The sequence below is a fragment of the Gasterosteus aculeatus genome, chromosome 16, assembly GCF_964276395.1.
Source record: "Gasterosteus aculeatus chromosome 16, fGasAcu3.hap1.1, whole genome shotgun sequence".
NCBI lineage: Eukaryota > Metazoa > Chordata > Actinopteri > Perciformes > Gasterosteidae > Gasterosteus > Gasterosteus aculeatus.
In genome coordinates this window covers 18,885,034-18,907,705 of record NC_135704.1, presented here as the reverse complement: position 1 = coordinate 18,907,705, position 22,672 = coordinate 18,885,034, and the positions used below count along the sequence as shown (strand labels likewise).

At 49.2% G+C, this 22,672-nt stretch overlaps 3 protein-coding genes across 4 annotated transcripts in view; all 3 read right to left on the bottom strand.

The window, feature by feature from the left end:
• Positions 1-583: 583 nt before the first annotated feature.
• Positions 584-16,964, bottom strand: lats2 (large tumor suppressor kinase 2). Its single transcript, XM_078090864.1, has 9 exons — positions 16,713-16,964; positions 12,838-13,455; positions 9,764-9,896; positions 7,102-8,564; positions 5,665-5,892; positions 5,112-5,466; positions 4,728-4,907; positions 4,269-4,375; positions 584-3,779 (listed from the first exon to the last, which is right to left on the bottom strand). The coding sequence occupies exons 2-9, from the start codon at positions 13,168-13,170 to the stop codon at positions 3,252-3,254; spliced, it is 3,327 nt and encodes a 1,108-aa protein (XP_077946990.1). The 5' UTR covers positions 13,171-13,455; positions 16,713-16,964; the 3' UTR covers positions 584-3,251.
• Positions 16,965-17,295: 331 nt separating this feature from the next.
• On the bottom strand, positions 17,296-21,569 carry LOC120833488 (uncharacterized). The gene is made up of 3 exons (XM_078090867.1): positions 21,435-21,569; positions 20,323-20,589; positions 17,296-20,019 (listed from the first exon to the last, which is right to left on the bottom strand). Exons 2-3 carry the CDS (start codon positions 20,498-20,500, stop codon positions 18,728-18,730), a joined length of 1,470 nt encoding a protein of 489 aa, XP_077946993.1. The 5' UTR covers positions 20,501-20,589; positions 21,435-21,569; the 3' UTR covers positions 17,296-18,727.
• ska3 (spindle and kinetochore associated complex subunit 3) overlaps positions 21,308-22,672 on the bottom strand; it is a 5,358-nt gene continuing 3,993 nt past the window's right edge. The window contains exons 8-11 of one of the 2 annotated variants that reach the window (XM_040200596.2): positions 22,387-22,551; positions 22,166-22,245; positions 21,819-21,946; positions 21,308-21,627 (exon numbers count right to left, since the gene is read on the bottom strand). In XM_040200596.2, coding sequence (XP_040056530.2) covers positions 21,476-21,627; positions 21,819-21,946; positions 22,166-22,245; positions 22,387-22,551 — 525 coding nt within the window. In that variant the 3' untranslated portion in view covers positions 21,308-21,475. The remainder of the gene's footprint in view (positions 21,628-21,818; positions 21,947-22,165; positions 22,246-22,386; positions 22,552-22,672) is intronic. The other variant, XM_040200598.2, reaches the window with a different exon arrangement.

Sequence of the window (22,672 nt, the reverse complement as noted above, 5' to 3'; positions counted from 1 at the left end):
ATATATACAATGTTATATATATATATATATATATATACATATATATATATATACACAAATATTTATTAGTTTATATTTTTGGTAATGTATTTTATATTTTATTTATATTATACATAACTAAATATTGCATTTTATCTTAAGTACTTTCACCATAATGTGTCCACTTGCTTTATCCTGTTTGTGTGTATTAAGCAGGCTGAAAAGTATTTACTGTAAAAAATATTTTTGATACAGGGGTTCATAAAAAATATGAATGTATTTAAAAGAAACCAGTTGCAACATCAGATGTTTCTTTCATTAAAATAGGAGGAATTTTGAGTAGAGTACGTTTAGTCGGCTACTTAAAAGTACGTCTTTAACTGCTGTGGTTTTGCTGCTTTTGTGAAGATTCTTCTAAAACAGCAGAAATAAGAAAAGAAGAAAATGGTAAATGGAATTCTGTTCATTTCAAAATAAAATACTTTTGGGTGTTAGTTTAAAGGAATGTAGAATTAATTAATTAATTTACATTGTGTTGGTGACGATACAGAAATAAAGAAGATCACATATAAGACGTGTAGATGCGGTGAAATAAAAGCACCAGTCCAAGTTGGTTAATTTAATTTATACATAGTTCACACACACTGTGAAAGCATTTTTAATACATATTCTCAGTTCATCATAAATGTAATAAGAGAGACAGCTGTCCACATGACATCATCTATAATACTGCGTGGACAGGGTTGTTTTTCTAGCACACGGGGGGAAAAAAGATAGAAAAAATATGTATATCTGTATAAATATAAATTCAATAGCAACAGAATTGTATCGTACATCGAGGAGGCTCCTCGCAGTAAAAATACAAAAAGTAAAAAGAGGATAAACAAGCGAGTGTGGAGCAGAAATCCTGCCAGTTGAAGATTGTCGCTCTCTTTCAAAGCTTTTGATTTCAACCCAACGTGACCTCAGTGCGCCTCAATCTGAGGTTCGCCACTGAGCGACGGGGAAACAGTTCAACTTTTCCTGAAATACGGTGCGTTAATTCTATTTGTTTATTAAACCACGTGGCGTTCAGCCGGCTGTCACCTCATTTCATGTCAGGATCATTTGGGAAAAATGATTCTGATTCCAACATATTGGAATTACTTTAACTTACATGAGTACTTGTAACATGTTTATGGTGTGAACGTTAAAGACGTAAAGAACCAATGCAAGAAGTCGGTTTTCTTTCACGATAATCTGTCTAGTTTTTTTCAAACGAGTTATTAACTTCTTTCATAGTGAACTACACAGCTTCTGGAAATTTACCACAATCATTTTATTGTGGTTTTATAGCGATCTACGACAAAATCCTACATCGTCCCATGAAACATCGGAAAAAAGGTGCTTCTGAGGATCAAACCGACTAATTGGTGAAATCTTGACAAATGATCGACCCCTGTGTGATCGAACCGCAACAACGTCTTGACCGTTCAACCGAATTCCTACATTATGAGGCTTGGTTCTGAGTTACAGAACCAAGCCGGCGTGGAGGCGGAAACAATGAAAACAGCTCAAAGACAACGGTGAAAAGACGATGGCGACACTAAGGCACATTTACAGAAAGAATAACTCAATACAATAAAAAATATATATGTAACTTTAAAAACTCAAGAATACTGTTGGATCAGTTCGACGCAGAGTTATTGATTGTCAACAAGCAGGAAGTACTCGATCAACACAGAAGCTCCTGTGGGGACAGGAAGTGACGCGACACTCACACTTTGGGTCATTTCGGTTAAATAAAGAAAATGTACCAAACATGAACAAATGAACCATTTGTGAAATAGAGACTCAAGCCGACCTTCCTCTTCCTCCTCCTCCTCCTCCTCCCAAGCCCCTCGCTCCGGGACCAGCCCGGCCCGGGGGGGTGGGAGCGAGTCTCAACCGTCCGTGTTCTGCAAACACTCATCTTCATCATCATCACTGAACAAACTCCCAACATTCAATTAGAAAAGGCACGAAACTTTCAAAAAGCCGCACACACTCACAAAGCAACACAAGGAGACATAAAATGAAACGGTTAACACAATAACAATAATAATAATAATGTAAATAATATTAACCACAATAATAAGCAGCATGTTGCAACTGGGAGAGAAAATATATATATATAAATGAACCAATATATTTGTATATTTCAGTACGAAAAAAACATTTAAAAAACGATATTAAGTGTTTAGAAAACTAGATATAATGTTATGTTTTTGTATTGCACATAATCATACGATTAGAACTTTGTTCATGACTCCAGAAGCCACAGAGGAGGCCGCTTCAGTTACAACTCATCTTTGCAAAATAGCTGTAAAATTGTGCATCTTGGTGGATTGTGTGTGTGTGTGTGTGTGTGTGTGTGTTGGAGCTTTGATTCTGAACGGTCAGAAACCAACTCAGCACCAGCCGACCCGGCGGCGTTCAGGCTCCGGTTCCTGTTAAATAATGTTTCACTCGGTTCTCTTCACAGAAACAAAGCGAGTTCTGAAAAAGCCGTTGGGATTGTTCGTGCGGTTCTTGAGACGTCGAGCCGACGTCGAGCTCGGTGAACGATTCCATCCGGCTGAGACCAGAACCAGCTGCATCCCAACCCGCCTCTGCAGGGCTCATCGGTGCCGCCGTGGTAACGGGTCGGGAACAGGAAGCGCTTCACAGACACGCGGTTCTCCGCTTCCTTTATTGTTTTCACTCCTTTTACGCACATTCCAACGTCTCCAGCGGTGCCCCCGTTTATGGCGGCGCGCCGAACTCCACGAGGAAACACGGATCCGAAAGTCATTTGCCGCTATTTGGTTTTTATGCGGCCAACAGTCATCTCTCACGCCACAAAGAAAGCCGCTTCTTGAAATATGGACGCCGGCAGAGACGTCTGTTGCCCCCCCCCATCACCCTTCCCCCCCCATGAATACGTGAGTGTTTGCATGCAAAGTGTCTTTGCTGTGAAAAGAGGCGTGTTGCCCGTGCAGGCTCCTCCTCCTGCCGTTCCACGCCAGAATGATGAAGGCCAGAATCTCACTTGGTACCCCCCCCGCCCCCCACCCTCTCTCCCCCCCTCGCGGTAACACGCTCCACTCTTCCCCACTCGATAGTCACCCTCGGCAGGAGGTCTCTTGGTCCGGTTCAGGGGGTTTGTGGAGGTGCAATAGTTTTAGGGACGGTGGTGGGGGGGGGCGGGGGCGGGGTCATAAATCCATCCCAATCAACACCTGTGATAGAAGCACGCCGCGCAGTCTGCGGCTCTACACGTACACCGGCTCACACCCCTCCCCCTGCTCCTCCTCCTCTTCCTCCTCCTCCTCTTCCTCCTCTGGCCCACCATCCTCCTGCTCGTCGGGCGACGCCCCCCCGCCTGCCTCCAGCGGCTTCGGGTAGCGGAAGGGGCAACCGTTGTCGTCGAAGAACCTGCGGAAGGTGAACTCGTAGAAGGCGTGCTCCGGGTGCTTCCCGTGCGGCAAGCAGAGCGCGTCCAGCGCCCGGGTGCTGTCGCCGCTGTCGCTCCACGCGCCGGGCCCGCCCTCCTCCTCCACGGGGTCGAAGTTGGACGTGTCCATCGGGTGGGCGATCTTGGGCCGGTAGGGCGCCGGCTGCTGCCGCGGGTTGCTGGAGAAGTCCATCTGGGCGAGGAAGGGGTGGGCCTTGATCTCGCCGGCGCCGTTGGCGCCGAGGCGATCCTCCGCCGAGCAGCAGAGGTGTCCGATGATGTCGACGGCCTCCGGGCTCAGCTTCACCTGGACGGGCACCTGCAGCGTGCTCTCCCAGTTGATGACCTGCAGACACAGGACGCGTGAGGTCATCACAGCTGCAGGTCAAAGTTCACCTCCCCATTGGATTCACTCTGAAGTCACAGCAGGCGTTTTAGGACCAAAAGCTCTTCTTTTGTAACATAAGAATCAATTAACAACAAACGTGGAGTCTTTTCTGCAGTGCTACGGGGTTAGCTTAATCCTGTCACCGGGTTAGCCTTTGTATGCTAATGCTAGCCTTTGTACTAACGTTAGCAGTTGTGCTACTTGGTTGGCCTGGGGTTTCTTTTAAATGGCGTCTGCCGTGCGTTGGACTAATCACTGAACACTTCACGCATGGTTCCTCTCGTTCTCAGCGGGTTCCTACTCTGAAATAGGAGCTAAAAAGGTCCCTGAAACCAGTCTGAAAGTGTCCACTCGCACCGCTGAGCAGCCCAAGAATATATATATTAATACTTTTGATTAATCATTTCATTTGTAAATGAAAAGCAGGGACATTTGTCGGTCACTGACCTTGATCTGCGTCTCGGTGGGCGTGGAGGCCAGGAAGGGCGGCTGTCCCACCAGCATCTCAAAGAGGATCACTCCCACGCTCCACCAGTCACACAGCTGGGTGTAACCTGCAGCACAAATACACCACACACACATTTACCACACACCAATGCACTGATCTAAAATGGAAAATATGACAGAGGGGTAAATGTGATCACACGGTCACGTTTTCTACTGTAATCTCACATTAAGTAAATCTGAAATATCAAGGGTAATGTCTTATTTTCTATCTAGAACAGTTACAACTAAAAACGAGTATCAATGAACTCTGGCTCATGGAGGTAAAAAGGGTAAAAGTTATCACACTGGTTCTTTATGTTGGTGAACAGTCACAGCCATCTAGTGGCCTGTAGAGGTGCTGCCGCTTTGACGGTTAAATAGATTTTTTTTTAAAAAGGTATATTTGAGACGCCGGCCCACCTTTGCGCAGCAGCACCTCCGGCGCAATGTAGTTGGGCGTCCCCACCAGAGAGTGGGCCAGGCAGCGCTGGTGCTGCCGGTTGGCGCTCTGCTCCATCGTCACCCGGTCGCCGCAGCGACAGTTGGACACGTCGTCCCAGAAGTCGCTGGGCTCCATGCTGTCCTGTCTGACGTGGCTCCCTGGACGCAGAAGAGGGGGGCGACGCAGTTAGAAAACCCGTCTGGGTTAGCTGGCACGGAGTGCAATGATATCAAATCAAATCGTCTAAATCGTTCAGAAACCTAGCGGAACACCGACCCCCTTTTCCCCTTTTCTTCTTGCTTTTCCAGGAGCAATTTTTACTCAGAGTCTCTTATCAAGCTGCGTGTTAACACGTCCATCACCTTTCTGGTAGTACTTGGAGTTGTGCGTCCAGCGGAAGCCCGTGCACAGGCCGAAGTCAGTCAGCTTGATGTGCCCGTCCAGGTCGATGAGGATGTTGTCGGGCTTGATGTCGCGGTGGATGAAGCCCATCTTGTGGACGCTCTCGATGGCGAGCGTCAGCTCCGCCACGTAGAAGCGCGCCAGGTGCTCGGGGAAGACGCCCATCCGGATGAGCAGGCTCATCATGTCCCCGCCGGGGATGTAGTCCATGACGAAGTAGAGGCTGTCGCGGTCCTGGAAGGAGTAGTAGAGGCGCACCACCCACTCGTTGTCGGCCTCCGCCAGGATGTCGCGCTCCGCTTTCACGTGGGCCACCTGCACCGGGCGGAGCACATTTGGATCACACGTGATCTGTAGCACGCTAGTTGGCGATTACATAGACATTTTCCGCATTCTCCCCCCCTATTTTCCACTTTGTACCAGGAACATACAAACAGAAGCACGAATCAGACCGTGAAAACGTAACTTTTACCCACTCAGATCAAGTTCTCCACCTAACCGGTACGAACTCACCTGGTTGCGGTTGAGGACGTCTTTCTTGCGCAGCGTTTTCATGGCGTAGAGCGCGCCCGTGTCCACTTTGCGCGTGAGGCACACCTCGCCGAAGGCCCCGATGCCCAGCGTCTTAATTTTGACAAACATGGACTTGTCCATCTTTGCCCGGCGTAGCCGGTTGTAGTTGGACTCCTTCTGGTTCAGCATCTTCCTCATCTGCTTCTGCTCGGCTTCGGACAGGCCGGCCTGAGCGGAACACGTGACACGGGAACGTTATCGTGAGCTGAACCTCCTGACCCTGAAGCAGGTCAAAAGGGTCGCAGGGCAAAGTCATGGCTCAGGCAGGCACACAAGGGAGAACTTGCTGACTGTGCACTGACGTAATCAAATCGCATGAGGCCGAGGCTGTTCTCCACTGCCAGGGAATGTTCCACTAGGTCAAACGCTTTCTCACGTACCGTTCAAACCGGTGTTACGTCATAACCACTGACGTTGCTCTTCAGCGGGCGGCAGAATTTGTTTCTGCTACTTGTCTTACGTGTGTTGAGATTGTTATAAAGTTATAACCATGACTCTTTTAACATCTTGTGACACATACAGAATTTGTAACACTAATAATTGTACATTTATAAAAATGACCCCGCCAACTGCATGCTGGGTACAGCTGACAACAAGCAGTAACTCTGCTGCTACATGAAAACGCAGAAAAAAAGAGCGATACGGGAGGAACAAGGAGAGACCAGAGATGCTGCAACGCAACTTGTGCCCAACAGAGGAGCCCAGTCTGTTTGGAGGGTTTTTGGTTTTGGAAAATACGACGTAAATTTTGTTCAGATCAGAAAACAATTTAAGTCTGTCGAACTTCCGGTGGCAACACTAGCAGCGAGTTAACATTTAACAAAAGGTTTGTTTCCTTCTAGCTGCTGTACACTTGTGAGCCACACGAGGGCGCCTGAGAGCCGTGATGGTTGGCGAAGACTTCTAACGTATCCGCTAAGAGAAGCAACAATTCTATTTGTTTAGCTGGTGAAGAGATTCCTGAACTACGTGCACATCACAGGCATCATCGTGCAGAGCTTCATCCCAGACTCAAACATCACAGGCATCATCGTGCAGAGCTTCATCCCAGACTCAAACATCACAGGCATCATCGTGCAGAGCTTCATCCCAGACTCAAACATCACAGGCATCATCGTGCAGAGCTTCATCCCAGACTCAAACATCACAGGCATCATCGTGCAGAGCTTCAACCCAGACTCAAACATCACAGGCATCATCGTGCAGAGCTTCAACCCAGACTCAAACATCACAGGCATCATCGTGCAGAGCTTCAACCCAGACTCAAACATCACAGGCATCATCGTGCAGAGCTTCAACCCAGACTCAAACATCACAGGCATCATCGTGCAGAGCTTCAACCCCGACTCAAACATCACAGGCATCGCCTCCTCTCACCTTGGACATCTCCTGCTCCAGCTGCAGCCTGCGGTTCAGTTTCTGCTGGTGGGTCTTCATCACATTCTCGATGTGCTGCTCCATGTAGAACTTGAAGGCGAAGGGCGAGTAGGTCTTGATGCGCGACTCTCTCTTCTCCTCGTCCCGACCGTTCTTCCTCACGGGAACCGGCGACGTCTGGATCTGCTTCTTGTCCTTCACGGCCTTCTCTCCTTTGCCCGTCTTCGTCTTCTCCTTCACCTGCTGGCTCTCGTCCGCCTTCCCGCTCCCGGGGCTGCTTCTGGAAGACCCGCCGCCATCCTGGGCTGCGCATATGGCCGCGGCCCCTTCCTCCATCAGCAGGTTCTTGGGGTAGGGCGGCGGCGGGCAACGGGGCTCCTGGGGGGGCTCCAGGCTGTAGGTCTCCTCCGGCATGTAGGCCAGAGACTCCGCCGCGTCCTGCGCCGTCATCCAGCTGGGGTGGCACGGGCCCACGGCCGTCTTGGGCTCCGGCCTCATCACGCGGATGCTCTTGACCGGCTGCTGGATGGGGGGGGACGTCACCGCCGTGATGGTGTTGGGCTGGCCCAGGGACGGGTCCTGTTTGCCGACTGCGGGCGGCGCGGTCATCGCGGGGCGCACGCCGGCGGGCCCCACGGAGCGACTGTTGAAGGAGTTGGTTCTGCTGGGGGCACGCACCTCCCCCCGGAAGGGGCCCTGGGGCTGCCTGGCCTGAGGCGCGCCGTCGACGCCTGGAGGCCCCGCCCAGTGGTGCTCGTACAGGTCCAGGTTCAGGCTGGCCCTGGAGGGCGTCATCAGGCCCTGGGGCATGTCGGAGAACTCGGGGCCCGCACCGCGGGACATGATGTGGACGTGGTGGGAGGTGGGGCTGGCCTGCCGCGGGTGGGAATGGGGGGGCAGGTACAGGTTGGCCGGGTAGCCCCCACCTGCGGGAACGCTCTGCACCATGGACGGCGCCATCTTGCTCTGGAAGGAGGCGGTCCTCTTGACGCCGTAGCCCGCCGGCTCCATCATGTGCGGCCGGGCGTGGCCGTAGTCGTAGTGGGGGCCCGGGACGGGGCCCCCCTGTGGCTGCGGCTGGAGCTGCAGCGGCTGGCCGGGGACGGTGTAGCTCATCATGGGTCCGTGCTGCTCCATGCCGCCGGCGTAGCCCTTCTGCTGCGCCCCCGGCCCGTACATGGGGCCGGCCGGGTTGCCCTGGCTGGCCATCCCCGGAGGGTAGGAGCCCATGCTGGGGGGGCGACCCATGGGGGGGCCCTGTGGCGCACCGGACGGGGGTATCATGTAGTTCATGACGGGCGGAGCGCTCATGTACGGTCTGGGCAGCTCGCCCTTGGGGCCGTAGCCACCGGCCCCCTCGTACAGGGGAGCCCCCATCTGGTGGTACTGAGGCATCGCGCCCACCTCGCCCGGAGCCTCTAGCGGGGGCCGGTGGTCCATCGGGTTCGGCATGGCGGCTTTTCCTAAAAAAAAGAAGAAAAGAGCTATTCTTTAATTGTCCATTTATTCCTTGTTTTTGTTATTAAACATCATATCTGGTTAAAGTATTTCCTACAAAGTCATATTAATTCTGTGTTCTTTTTAGACAAGTTTCCTGAGTGAAATAAGCGGGCCGCCATCGGCCTTTCACTCTGCCAACGACTTCCACTTGTGTCTGCAAAGCACTTCCGGTTAGCGAGTCAGCGTCTTTTACGGTCTTTGGTTAGCGTGCAGAAAAAGTAAACTATGGGTGTGTTACATGCCGACGCGGCTCTGGTACATATTGTGCTTCACGGTTGCAACAACTCGTGGCGATTGCTGAATGTTTGGTCGGAAGGAGAATGTTTCGACCATCCACCATCTACAAGTGAGTAAAATGCTATAGATTTGCACTCAAATACGGAAGGCTTATCATTCAAAGTCAACACAGTCTACTAATTATTACGCAGACGAATGTCAGCTTTTTCATAGAAAAAAAAGGAAGTTAATACCTTTATCCATTCCGAAGCTCTTAATAGATGTGTCAGGGGTGCGCACTTTGAAGGGTTAAATGCTTTTAGTGCAGGCAGGCTAGAGGGGATTACTTTTTCTTTTTATTACTCTTCGTGTTCTGTTGTATATTAACACACGGATACATACAAACATCTCAATACAAGCATAAGATGGGCTAACGTACCTTCCAAAGCACGGCGGCTGCATGGCTACAGGTACAGCCTGCAGTCTCCACATCTCCCGTCTTGGTAACCAAAACCCAGGCGTTATGCGCTGAATAGTTAACGGACTGGCTTGGTTGAACATCGGCTTTTAGGTAAATTAAACTGCCCATATCGTGTAAAAGTACACAGCCCACTTTGTCGGAATGGAGGTACTGAAACGCCTCGGAGCTTTTCAGGTTATTAATTAAAATCAATAAAATAAGAAAAGATCTTGGATGTTGTGATGCTGGGCCATATCGACATGCTGTCCGCCCATGATGTCACCTTACTTGGATGCGGAATGGTCAAAACACCATTTTTAACAAGATTTTCGGTGGAATGTTGCCATTCCAAAGCCATTTTTACACCACGACTCAGCCTGCGCCGGAAGTTCTTGGCAGAAACAGGAAGTAAACCGGAAGTGCCCGGAGAACTTGTCTATAATGAAATGTTTGATGAACGTGGAGAGGAGGAAGAGCTTCTCGTACCCGGGGACGTCTGCTTGATGACGCGGACGATGAGCTCGTTGCGCGGGTCGAGGTAACTCATCTTACTGATGTAGTCCAAGGCCGCTTCGATGTTCCTGCTTCCCGTCTGCTTCAGCGCTCGCACCGCCATCTCCTGTGAGGCACCAACAAAGACCACACGGGTCAGGACAGTTATTGGTCCCAAACGAAGCCGACATCCACCTGTATTCATCAAAGCGGTTCATCTCTTCAGAGACGACCATTTAAATCTCGTTTACAAACCAATAGCAAGGCTAGTACCCGGTGGGAACTCCACAAACACACCAAAATCACAGTTTCTCCGGTGTTCTGGGAGGTTGAATCTGGTGCATCTTTCAAAAAATATTACACACCGCAGGTTTTGATCACCTCAGAAACCCCCAGTAAAAAAAAAGCTTCCACGCGTTGGCTTTAAGAATGAATCCTCCTCATTCTTATTCGCCCTTCTGCTCCCCCCTCAACACCCCCCTCCCTGCCCCCCGGCTCCAACAGGTGAGCCGAGAGCCCACAGCTATGTAGGTCACCTATGTGAAAAATGTCGGTTCACCACTTTGGTATTTCCTATTCATCGGGCTGCTGGGTAATTCGCGCTGGAGACGGAATGCGGGAACGAGGCATTTCGTTCATTAGACACCGATCGCTCCCTTCGGCCCTCGTGTTCCTTCACCAGAGCTCGAAAGACGGAACCAACTGCGGGTCTGATTCACACAAAGAGGATGTAGAAAGACGACGGGAAACCAAAGCCGAGCTGACGGCGTCAATCAGCCACACGACATTTCAGGGAGTCACTGCAGAAATATACGGCCTACACCAACACTTTGATCACGACCATTTTATATATATATATATATATATCTAAAAATATATAGAACTACACTCCATAAAACACAAAATTCTGGTCACTTGTTTCGGCCGAGTCGATCGCGGCTGTAGGACCTAAATTGTAATATTATTTTTAACAATATTTGTCTTTATTTAAGGTGGTTATTGGTTAAACAGGAGGACGCTTCAAGGCAGGAAATGCCTCGACATCACGCGTTCTACGCCCTCTGACACACAACAGAGCGTGTGTGTCCATCAGAGCGTCCACACACACGAGTGTGTGTGTCCATCAGAGCGCCCACATTAGGTGTAAATGTACATGCCTGCTGTCGACCCCTCCCACCGTGCACGCACACGCGCACGCACGCACTTTCCTGTGTGCGTGTTGCATTCCTGTGCAGCCGGCAGAGACGTCCTGTACATTTTATTTGTTTTTATCTCAAATAAAGAGTAATCTGGATTACTTAACAAATTTCAATTTCAATAAAGGTTCTATTCTGTGGGCGGTGCGTCATGGACATTTTTGTTCCTCCAAAGCTGGTCGTGACAGGAAAGGTTTGAGAACCATTGTTGTGGTCGGATCTTTATCTGCAGCTTTGAAAAATAAATAAAATCTATTTTGAGGGGAAAACAGCTCTGAATATAGAAAGTTAAATTAGAACAGAGAGAAGTATTGAACCATCAAAACACAGTAGCACTGTTTTTTTTTATCGTCCCACGCTTCCTCTGGTGTGTTTGTGTGTGTTGGGTGGAGGCGGGCCTGGTGACCCCGGCTGCCATGGCGACAGATGTTTCTCGCTCACATTCCTCCAGCCCAGGAAGCAGGAATTCAGGCTATTTGCATTCTGGATAGTTTTTCTCCCATCATTGTCTCTCTGCGTGCGTCTAAAATACCCAGAAGCCATTTGTCTCCTCGTTATAACGGCCGCGGGCCACAAGCCGCCCAGTTGTCCCAGACGCATAATGACCGGCCTGCAAAGGGTCGACACACAAGCTGCTCCGGCGTAACGAGCACAAGCAGCCTTTTGTTTTTCATTAGAGGAGGTACTCGATGTCTCCTTGACTTAAGAGTTTAAAAAAAAAGGCAGAACAGAAGGAAACGTAAGCCATGTGGAGGACGAGCAGGAGCAGAGGGACGGAAACCCCAAACCTAATGTGTCCGTCTCTGTAACAGACGACAAGAGATCAATCACGCGCCCAAACCCTGACGCACGCAGTGCTTCCTCGCCGCTACGGCAACGCAGAGCGTGCACCGCGTTCCTGCACGTGCAGTAGAAAGCCTGGGATTTAATTATGGATATTAAATATAATATTCATGACTGTGTTGTCATCAATATTCACGTATGTTAATGGATGTGTATGTTTATATATGCAAAAACCTGCATTGCAAAGTCACCGTCTCCTTTAATCTCATCTTTATTACACACACACATCATTTTGTTGTAATTTTTACTCCCTTAAGATTCTTTAGTCTCTTTCGTTTGAATCTCTCTGCGCGGTTGTATGAGCGATGCCGTGTAAATAAAGTTGAGTTTAAAGGAGACGGTGTATCAGAGTGTATCTGGGTCAGACGGACAGGAGGAGGAGGAACTGTTCCACCCTGCTGCCATTGAATGTTCACTTCCTGTTTGGTTCAACTCCGCCCGCTCTTGACCGGCCGCCATTGGGAGACGAGGAAACAGGCGTTCCATTTGTCAGACGGTCCTTGAACACATCGGGCAACACAGACCATAAAAGCCCCTCAAATCTAAACTTCAAATTGTTTCAAATCATTTATTAGAAAAATAATTTAAATAATTCAAAATGTGACCTTTGATCTTCTGATTAATAAAATAAAAAAAGACCTTCTGGTCTGAGGGGAGGCTCTCACTTCCCGAGGACACTCTCCTCCCTCCTCGCATTCCTCAAGCAGAGGGAAGAGGAAGGGAACGCCACAACAGCCCAGGTGGCAAATCCACCTGATATTTCAACATTTCAGGCGTTACGTAACCACGGCGGCGCTGACTTTTCTGTTATTGCATGTGACGGCGTGCAGAACTCTCGACTGCTTCTCATAAAAATAATTCCTGAGTGAGAAGTTACTCAACACAAACACCTCCGATACGTCCTCAGCGTCTCAGTGAAAGTGTGGGAGAACATCCGTCTAACCTCCGACATCTCTATACACTGCATGTAGATTATATATATATATATATATATATTATATGCACACACACACATGCGCGCGCACACACCTGGTCACAGCCGGCGTTGACCAGATCCTGCAGCATCTGCCGGTTGACCTCGTAGGGCTTGAGGGACTTGCGGATCTCCAGCAGTGCATTCTGGTGGTTGTTGAACTTCTGGGGGGGGCGGAGCTGTTGCTGCTGCCGGCTGGCGGCGTCCTTCCCGGTCTTGCAGTCGGCGCCTCTGGCGGCCGCCGTCGCGGCGGCGGCGGCCCGAGAGCCGGCGCCTTGCAGCGCCTGGCTCACCAGCTTGGCCGGCTGCTTCAGACCCTCCTTGATCTCCTGCAGCCTCTGGCGCGTGTTGCCCATGTACGGCGCCGCGGGGAACGTCTTGGGCCTCATGGCTACTCTACGGGGTCGCGGGGGGGAGGGGAAAACGCACAGGCAGTGACCCCAAAATGTCCTTCTGGGGATGGCCGACACTAAGGGGCGAAGCGGGGGGGGCGGGGGAAGGGGTCGCCCCTGCGTGCCTCCCGTTGTGATGGCGAGGATGGCGAGCTGGAAGAAGGTGGGCGGCTACAGGCGCTCCGTGGCGGGGCTGCTCGGGGCTCGGGGTTCCAGCTTGTTCCAGGAAATGCAGCCGGTGGCGAGGACGCCGCGGAGCCAAAGCACAACGCTGCTGGTCGCCTGAGGAGGAAGGTATCGGCGTTACGATAATACAGGGGCTACAAAGTTTGATGAATCACAAATGTTTCTGTCAATCATTTACTTACTTTACTCTAGAAAACAGTCTTTTATAAAAAATTCCAACATCTTTAATTCCTTCAATATTAGTAACAAGTTCCAGCGCTGCAAAAGAGCACCAAAATGAAATTAAATCAAACGTTGAATTGTAGTAAAAACAAAGAGTCCTAATGAACAGTGACCGTTTGGGGAGGAGAACCAAGAGGAACAGCAGAACATTAGAAAAAGCACGTTGTTGATATTCCTTCAGGACAGACAGACCGCCAATATGTGGACTATTTACATTGGATCCATCTTGTGATATCAAGGTTTCCTCCGATCATTGATGCGTTTTGTTCTTTGCTCTGATTTATGTCACTGTAACTTTGTTATTCTGCAGAAAACTTCTGTAGTTTGGGTCAAGGTTGTTTCTTCAGAGACTTTTACAAAACGGGGAAAATCAAAGCGAGGGGGAGAAAAATACCCCGAAGATGCCCTTTGTCCAGATGGTTCACTCATATTTTAGATTTGCATGTTCTTTTTTTGTTTATTTAAGTAAAACGCACTGTGTACCAAGTACGCTTTTGGAATAAACCTTTCCTTCATTTTCATGCCAAAATATGAGCATGATCTTTAGCACACGCATGCAGAATGTGACAAGACATCATGCGGTAAAAAAACACTGAAGACGGATTCGGTGTCATTGCATATTAACCCCCCCCCCCAACCAAGGCACAGCAGCGATTGCACAATCCACTTTTGTCGACACTCATGTCGTGGGAGACACATTCTTTCGGCGGATTTTTTGCATTACAAAAGGTCTTTATCTGCCGTTTCAACCATTTTTGTTAAGCAATCAACTTTTATTTAATCGGTTTGTATTCAGCAGAAATTCACAAGACGGTTTGAGCCACAATTATCGGCGCACATTAAAATAATTGCCTTTCCCCGTCCGCGGGACACCTGTCGGCGCTCACGCGGCCACGCCCCCAAAAACGGTCCACCGCCTAGACGGAAAGCTGCCGGCCAATCAGGGTCAAGCATTTCATGTTGCCTCGGTGAGGAGGTCCAAAGTGGGAGGAGTTAATTTGGGGGGGGAGGGGCACCGGAAATGCAGAAATTTCAATGTTTTGTGAGCGAACTCCACGGGGACCTTTAAAGAGTGAAGGAGTAGAAGCCGCTCGGCAGGAAAAGATCACTGACCAGCTCACTTTAGTTCAGGGTTCCATTTTTAACGACAAGAACGTTTCTGACGGCGAGGGTTTTAAAGTGTTTTTTAGCTGTGAACGTCTTCTTATTCATAGCTGAAGCTCACAGATGTTTATTGTCTGTAGAGATACGCTAATCTGACATGAACCAAAACACTATGACAAACTAAGTCAGATAAACTATAAATGGTTGGGTGTTAACATTTAAAGTGAGGGGAAAGACCTCGAGTGAGGATTCTGGTCTTTGTAATGTCAAAGAAGGAAAAGCAAGTTAACTAAACAGTAAACAACATTTGGATTATTCCACATGATCTTGCATTTATTTACAAAGTAAGTAGTAATATAATAACAAATCCAAAGCATGCGGTAAAGTGTTATTACCAGGATCATGCCCCCCCGGCAGGCTTCATCCCTCTGGGCTGTTTCCAAGAAGCACAGAGCCCCCACTGTTTGTACAGATAAAACCTTTTTTAACTTATCGTGGGAGGGGGGGGGGGGTAAACATTGCCCAATCATCTCCGGCTTCCATTCCTGTGATGCTTCGGCGACTGGGGAGCATTCCATTCCCCAAGTGACTACGACCGCACTCATCACGGGACGGCCCGACCAAAATACACCCAAAAAACAAACATGTGGGTGATGCATGTCTGGGGAGGGGGGGGGGGCTTTTAAAAATCTGACCTCCACGCTATCCTCTGACCCCCTCTGGAAGTTTAACTCAACAATTCTGTTAAGATATTTGACACGTGTGACATTTAAGCAATCACAAGCACACTGCATATAATCTACATCACTCAAAACATTAAACGCTGCTCCACTTTTGGCAAAATCCTGCAGACGAACATGAGCTTGTTGGTTGTAAATGAGCGCAGTTCCTCCAGCGGACACAAGGCCCCAAAAAACAAACTAGACGTTTCATTCGATCAACAAAGCCTTGAATCTCGTGCATCTCGTTGGTGAATTATTAATAGCAGATTTTAAAGCTTCAAAATGTTTTCGGTGTGTCTAGTTTATTTGGTTATAGACGGACACCACTTGGTGTCCTCGTGAATAAAAAATAAATAAAATAAAAAAAAGAGGTTTTTTATTAGTTAATAAAGATCAACCATGTTTCTGCTCAGGACTCAACAGTCAAACTCACTGCAGTTAAAAGAGATAAAGTCAAACCACATCCATGTGATGCACACGAGTAGTTATATTCACAGTGAACCACAGCAATCAAAACATCCCAGGTTAGACAGGTGACGTCAGATCAATCACAGCCAATAACACTGTTAGTTCATATAACGTCAGGTGACCAATACGAATTATTAAACCACGTTAGAGCCCGTGAGGGGAGCAGTAGTACTTGTAGTAGTAGTAGTAGTAGTAGTACACCTGAATGGAACACATGGTTGCATCAGTGCCAGAGTACGCGGGGCTCAAAGAGAACACGGTACAACCTTTAAATGTACACACACCGTGGTACTTGTACACCTTCCAGCCGCGTGCTGCGTGTGAGAGTCCACCATGAAGTTACTTCACGCGTCGTTCAGACCCACTAACGTTAGCGGCGTGTCGCGGACACGTAACGTCACAACACGGACAGTGAACGCAACACGCGAAACGGCGACAGCGCCTCAACGTGTGGCCCGCGGGCCGTTACCCGGCGCTGCCGCACCGACACGGCGCCCCGCGGGTACACGGCCTTGAAACGTGCGCTTCTTCGTGTCACCGGCGTGACGGGGAGAGTGTTCCTTTCTTTAACGTTACAAAATGGTGTCGGTGCGGTTCTACGTGAAAGCGGTCGTAACCCCCCCCCCCCCTGAGAGGGGGAGGGAGAGGGGGGTCCTCCCCAAAATGTCTCTGCAGCAGCGGAACATTCCTCACACCGGAGCCCCGCGTCCCGTTAACCGTGAAGAAATCCCGTTAGCACAACATTCTGCTCGGCAACAAGTCGTGGAAATGAAGTTCAGACCACCACTCCCCTTAACACCGCCCCCCCCCCCCCTCCTAAAAAAAGTCCACACTTACCATGAAGAAGCGAGAACTCCGGTTTAAAAAAGGACAAAAGTTGCGTTTTTTACTTGGAAAGCGTCGTCGCGTGGGCGGGAAAAGGGCTCGAGGCGCGAGGAGGACGAAGGAAGCGGTTAAGCGAGAAGAAACGAGCCTCCATTTTCTCCCCTCGGACTCCGGGCAGCGGCGGCAGAAGAAGAAGAAGAAGAAGCAGCGGCGGCAGCAGCAGAAGAAGTCGGACACTCCGCTGCATTGTTCGCATTCCTGGGAGGGGTCACGTGACGGGGCGACACACGTCAGCGCCGCGGGAAGACGAAGATCGTCTATGGAACGAAGCGAGGCGCGCTGAGGACTTTGCGGCTGCTGTAACAGCGGTGTGTGTGTTTTTGTTTTTAAATATAATTTTGAATAGTGGAATATAAACGCATCGAGCAGAAGACTGTTTCTTCTTTGTGATTCGCTCTATGTAAGCAGCTGCTGATATGTTAGAAACATAAAATAAAAAAATATACTAATTGTATGTGTAACAAAATGCATTGTGCCAAAGATCGTTTATTTGACAATTGCGACTCACTCGCAGCAGTTGTAATAATAAGGATGATTTTTATTTTATTTTGGGATTTAATGTTATAGAATATAGAACAAATCCACTGAAGCCAAAGAATATTACAAAAAAAACAATTTTAACTTGGTTTCAAATGAAGTTCTCAAAGGGGACGAATGAAGATGACAAACTAAAGGATACGCGACCGTAAACAGCATGACAATGTAAAGTGTGAGATAAACATTGGGTTTTGCAAATTTTTGAAGTGCGTGTCAACAGAGAACGCTGCTTTGTAGAAGAATCATCTCAAATAAAGTCCTGGAGAAAAACCCAAAGAGACTCAAGCAGCTTTGCTTTAATCTGATTTCTGACAAGAAATCTTCTCGTTTTCCGGAACACGTGCAGATTTCTCTCCGTTATCTGCTCACTACTCAGTCATCCAACAACAGATGTCTCTGCGTCTGTTAGACCAACGAGAACTCTTCAGAAATCAGAGAGCAAAGGCTTCAGAATAGATGGACGAAAGATGAAAATGAAAAGCAACAACAAGGTGACGAGCACATGAGAAAGGCCCACTAGAACTAGAACCGAACCACCAGGGTTCATTTCTTTGATGCCAGATTTAAACCTAAACCCTCCAAACACATCTAACAATAAATCCTACCCGGGTATTTATTTGACATTGTTTGGAATTGATACAATAGTTGATGAGGTGTTTTACTGATTGACAGGGTGATATTTCATCTACGGAAGCCCATTAGTGCCTAATGTGACTGAAGAGGAACCTGTAAGTCATTATAAAGATAAAATATTTAAAAACAACAAGATATTATCTCAATATTACATCTTAATATAACATCTCATTACAAGTTAATATCTTGATATATAATGAGTTAATGTCTTGATATTGTAAGTTAATAGCTATTTCAAAATAACAGGATAATATCTCAATATCACGATTAAAACAAGGAGTTCACATTAGGAAAGAATAGTCATGGTTCTGAACCGCTCTTTGGTCATCAGCGTGAATGAGCCTCCGTAGGACCCTCAACTAGAACCTAGTGAACCGGTCGGTTTGTGGACACTTAGCTTAGCATCACACCATGTGATGCCAAAACAAATATGTGCAAGACACACGGTGGATCACAGCAGAACCAGCTTTACAAAACTAAGGCACCGGCTGAGCAGCACAACCACCAGCCGGGTCACGTGGAGATATTTCCCAAGATGCACCGGGACGTGCTTTGTGTGCAACGACAACGCTTAAACCAATTTAAGGGGAAATATCACTTAACTGGAATAAAACTAAAGGGAAGAAGCGTCTTTGTGGTAAATATTGACATCATCAATCGTACGTCGTGCATAAGTTGTTGCGCCTTAGCAAAGTGGTTTGTGGACCCGTCCAGATAAGGTGGGGGTTAAAGGTCACAAGGTCCAAAGCGGTGGAGGGGACTGGCGCGACCGGCACGGAGCGGCGTCCTGGGCGCGCTCACTCCAGCGGAGCGGCAGAGATGCACAGGTTGTTTAAGGCACAGGCCACCTGCACCACCTTATCGAAGGTGGAGAGGTTGGAGGCGCGCTCGCAGACGGCGGTGAAGGGGCTCTCCACGGGGCCCGTCAGCATGGCGTACCGGTGCTTCACCATGGAGATCACCCGCTCCACGTGCCTCTGCACGCCGGCCGCCTCCGCGGGGGCGGCGGCCGTTTTGAACAGGGCCCCCCTGGCGGCCACGGAGTCGTCGATGTCGAGGTCGCGGCCGGCCAGCACCACGTCCCCGGGGAGGAGCTTGCACAGGAAGCCGCAGCCCTCCGCCAGGGACTTGTCGCTGACGTCTCCCAGCACGCCGCGGGACACGAAGGTGACGACGCCCTGAGGCGCCACGCCAATCAGGTACTTTAACACGTTGGGACTCGCGCCGCCCCCCCCGAGTGCGCCGGGGGGGGGCCCTACCCGCTGCCGATGCTGCTCCTGGTTGCCCTGGGAGACCGGCTCCTCGAAGGGCACCTTGAAACAGTCCACAATGACGGCGCAGTCCGGGTGGGAGGCGCGCAGCGCCGCCGGCAGGTTCTTGCGGAGCTCGGCCCTGGAGGGCCAGAAGACGGCCGTGGGCACCAGGCTGGAGGACATGATGGTGACCATCTGGTGCACCGTCCTGGTCACCGTGCCGACCTTCACGCCGAAGCGGTAGGCCAGGTCCCGGTTGCGCAGGTCCAGGCGCAGGCGCATGAGCGTCAGCAGCAGCTGCTGGAACTTGGAGAGCTTGGCGGCCTTCATCCCGTCCATGTGCGGCGCGAGCAGCCACATGACCGTCTCCAGGACGAAGAAGTTTGGCAGGCCGGTGTAGAACTTCACCTTCTCCGCGTCGTTCCTCAAGGAGTTCTCGGAGAGGGACATCCTGTCCACGGACTCCCTGAGGGCCTGGTTCTCCTTCTTCAGGGCCAGGAGGGCGTCGTCCAGGTGGACCGCCATGTCGGCCGCGTGGACAAACCGCCCCCTCTTGCCGTCGCCCATGGATTCGTTGTCTTCGTCGCTGCTGAGGGAGGAGGAGGAGGACGAGGACGACCCACTTTCCCCGGCGGCGGCGGCCGGCTCCGCCTCCTCCGGGCTCCCCCCTCCGTGGCCCTGCTCCCCCGCGGCGAACCGGCCCTGGCCCTGCAGGAACAGCAAGGCGTTGGCCGCCTCCACGCGGGCCTCCTGCTTGTCCGCCACCTCCAGGTTGCCCGGGGACGAGAACACGGAGGGAACGTAGTCCGGGGAACGTGGGTTCTTCACCTGTTTACCTGCGAGTGGACAAAGAGAAGACGGAAGGCGTTCAGGGTCCGGGGAGCCCACAACAAGTCTCATTTATTGTGATTCGCAGCGGTGCCTTCCTGCTGCTTCAGGAGGAAGGAAACAGCTGAAACAAGAGACCTTTAATTGTCTCAGTCATTTGAGGAAGAGGAATGAAACTGCTGAAGGGGCCCATCGTCGAATAGATGGTGGCTTATTATTTCGTATCCATTTATAAACATGTGCTTTTGTCGCATCCGAGGCTGTACACGTGACTCGAGCATAAACGCCCCGTGTGAGTGTACCGCTCGTACCGGAGAGGAAGTGAGTGCTGCACAGCCGGCTGCCGTCGTTCGGTTCCCAGCCGCGTCGGTTCACGGCGGCGATCCAGCGCCGCTTCCGCTCGGGGTCCCGCGGGAACCGGTAGAACGACAGCGGGGTCCCGGGGGTCCTGCGGTTCCTGCAGCCGGCCACCACGCACGTGTGAACCATAGTTTAAAAAAATAAAATAAAAATTAAAAAAAAAGAGCGCCGCTGCTGTCCGTGCGCTGCTGGGTTTTGACTCCCAAAATGGCGGCCGGCTGGAGGCGGGCGGAGGAGAGAAAAACACTGCGGCGTCATCGGCGCGTTTACGATTCTGATTGGCTGGTCATCGGATGACGTCACTGAAATGATGCGATTACCCGAAGCTAGAGTAGGAAATAACAACAAAAAGGTGTATGCGGTCACAACGACAGTGAGGTTTATAAAATACAATAATGTTGTTCTAGTAAATGTAGTGAAAAAATATTTAATCTTGTTCTCATTATTTACGTGCAAACGCAAAATGCGGAGTGAAAACAGAATGAAATGAAAGTTTATATTCCATGACTTGAGGTCAAATGTAACTAGTTACTCAATTACCTCAAAGTTGTACTTGGGACATATACTAATGAATACTAATGAATATTGTTATTTTTTGCTCTTCTACATTTAGTATATTAAGTCACTTTCAAAATATCAGAATAGCCATACAAGATATCCAAAAATCAATGATTTGTATTAAAAGTATACAATACTTGATTGATCACAGCAGTATAACAGTCAAAAGGTACATTTCTTAATTGATTCGGAATTGGACCATTTTCTCCAACATGAGGTCTTTATATCCGTAAAGTTACCCTATAATCTAACTAACATATAATATAGCTATAATATAATATATAATATAGTATATAATATAATATAGTATAATATAGCTAACCCTATAATCACTGCCGGGAAAGTTCTGAATTTATTAATTCAATTAATACGTTAAAGTTTGTACGGTTAAACTTTATTAAGGACAAATTTGAATATACTTTAATACAACATATATTTATTAACACTATCATATACAGACCAGCGCAGTGCATCAGAACTATGTACAATCTGCTTAAATTATTACCAGCTGTGTGTGTTGGCAGAACAGCTGTGAGCTAAAGAGCTTCAGCGCAGCTTGTACACGGAGGTGCTCCTCTCTCCGCCCGCGTGCTCCAGCCTCCTCAGCTCCGTCAGGCACAGGATGTAGACGGGGGTCTTGGTTCCGGTGAAGCAAATCCTCCTCAGGTCCTCCATCCGAAACTCTGTCTGCCCTCCTGCTGGAGGGGTGTTTTTACATAATAATAAAATGATTATATTGTTAATAACTAACAATTATGGAAAACCCAAAATCTGATTCTGATGCATCCGTCTTATATCTGATTAGTGCTGAATCCTCACGCTTTCCAACACTTGAACCAGATATTTAGACAAGAAGCTAAAGAATTAGCTTTGACCGGTGGAGACCGACCTGCAGCGTCTTCTGTGAACTTGTTGATGTGGTGGACGGCCTGGTTGAGGCTGGGCAGAGTCATCTGCTTCAGGTACCTGGGTAGACTCTGGAACTCGCTCTCCGACACCTCAGACAACCTGGCAGCTCTGGGAAGAGAGACGCGGTGAAATGAAAATCACGGTTTAATAAGCACAGGAATGGATGGCGTGAATAAAGCACCAAGATGGAAGGAAATTAATATTATGAATAGAAAATAGACAGACGAGGCAAACTCTGAACCCCCAAAATACATTAACATACACAATGATACTACATTTAATGTTAATCTTCAACCCTCAGGCGGAGGAAGCGCCGAGTCATTTTACCTAACGTGGTCCTTTTTTGGCCTGACGGTTGGATTCACCACCGCCGTGCAAGGCCTCTTCAGCTGCGCCTGGGTCAGAAGCTCCAAAACAAAAAACACAAATCACAACTGTTGTTTTTGATTCTAACCACAACGTATAAAGTGATGAGTTAAAACCAAAGTTTGGAGGTGAATCTCCATCCAAAGAACTTAAAGAAGCAGCTGAGAAGGCGCCGGGCTCACTTTACAGATGTCCTGAGTGACAGAGCTGAGGTCGGGCATCTCCGGGGTGCTGGGCTCCTGGTAGTCCACCCTGAGGCGAGGAGTCCCCGGGCTGAAGTCCTGCGCGGCGGACTCCTCCGTCGACTCGGTACGGGCCAAAGACTTCTTCAGCAGCTTGGTACTTCTCTGCAGGTGTAACAGGCAAAACATTAAAGAGATTTTTTCCATAATTGGGTAAAGAGAAAAGTATCTGTGAGATACAGCGTGCTGGTAAATAAAGGATGACAACTTCATCATTATGACATAA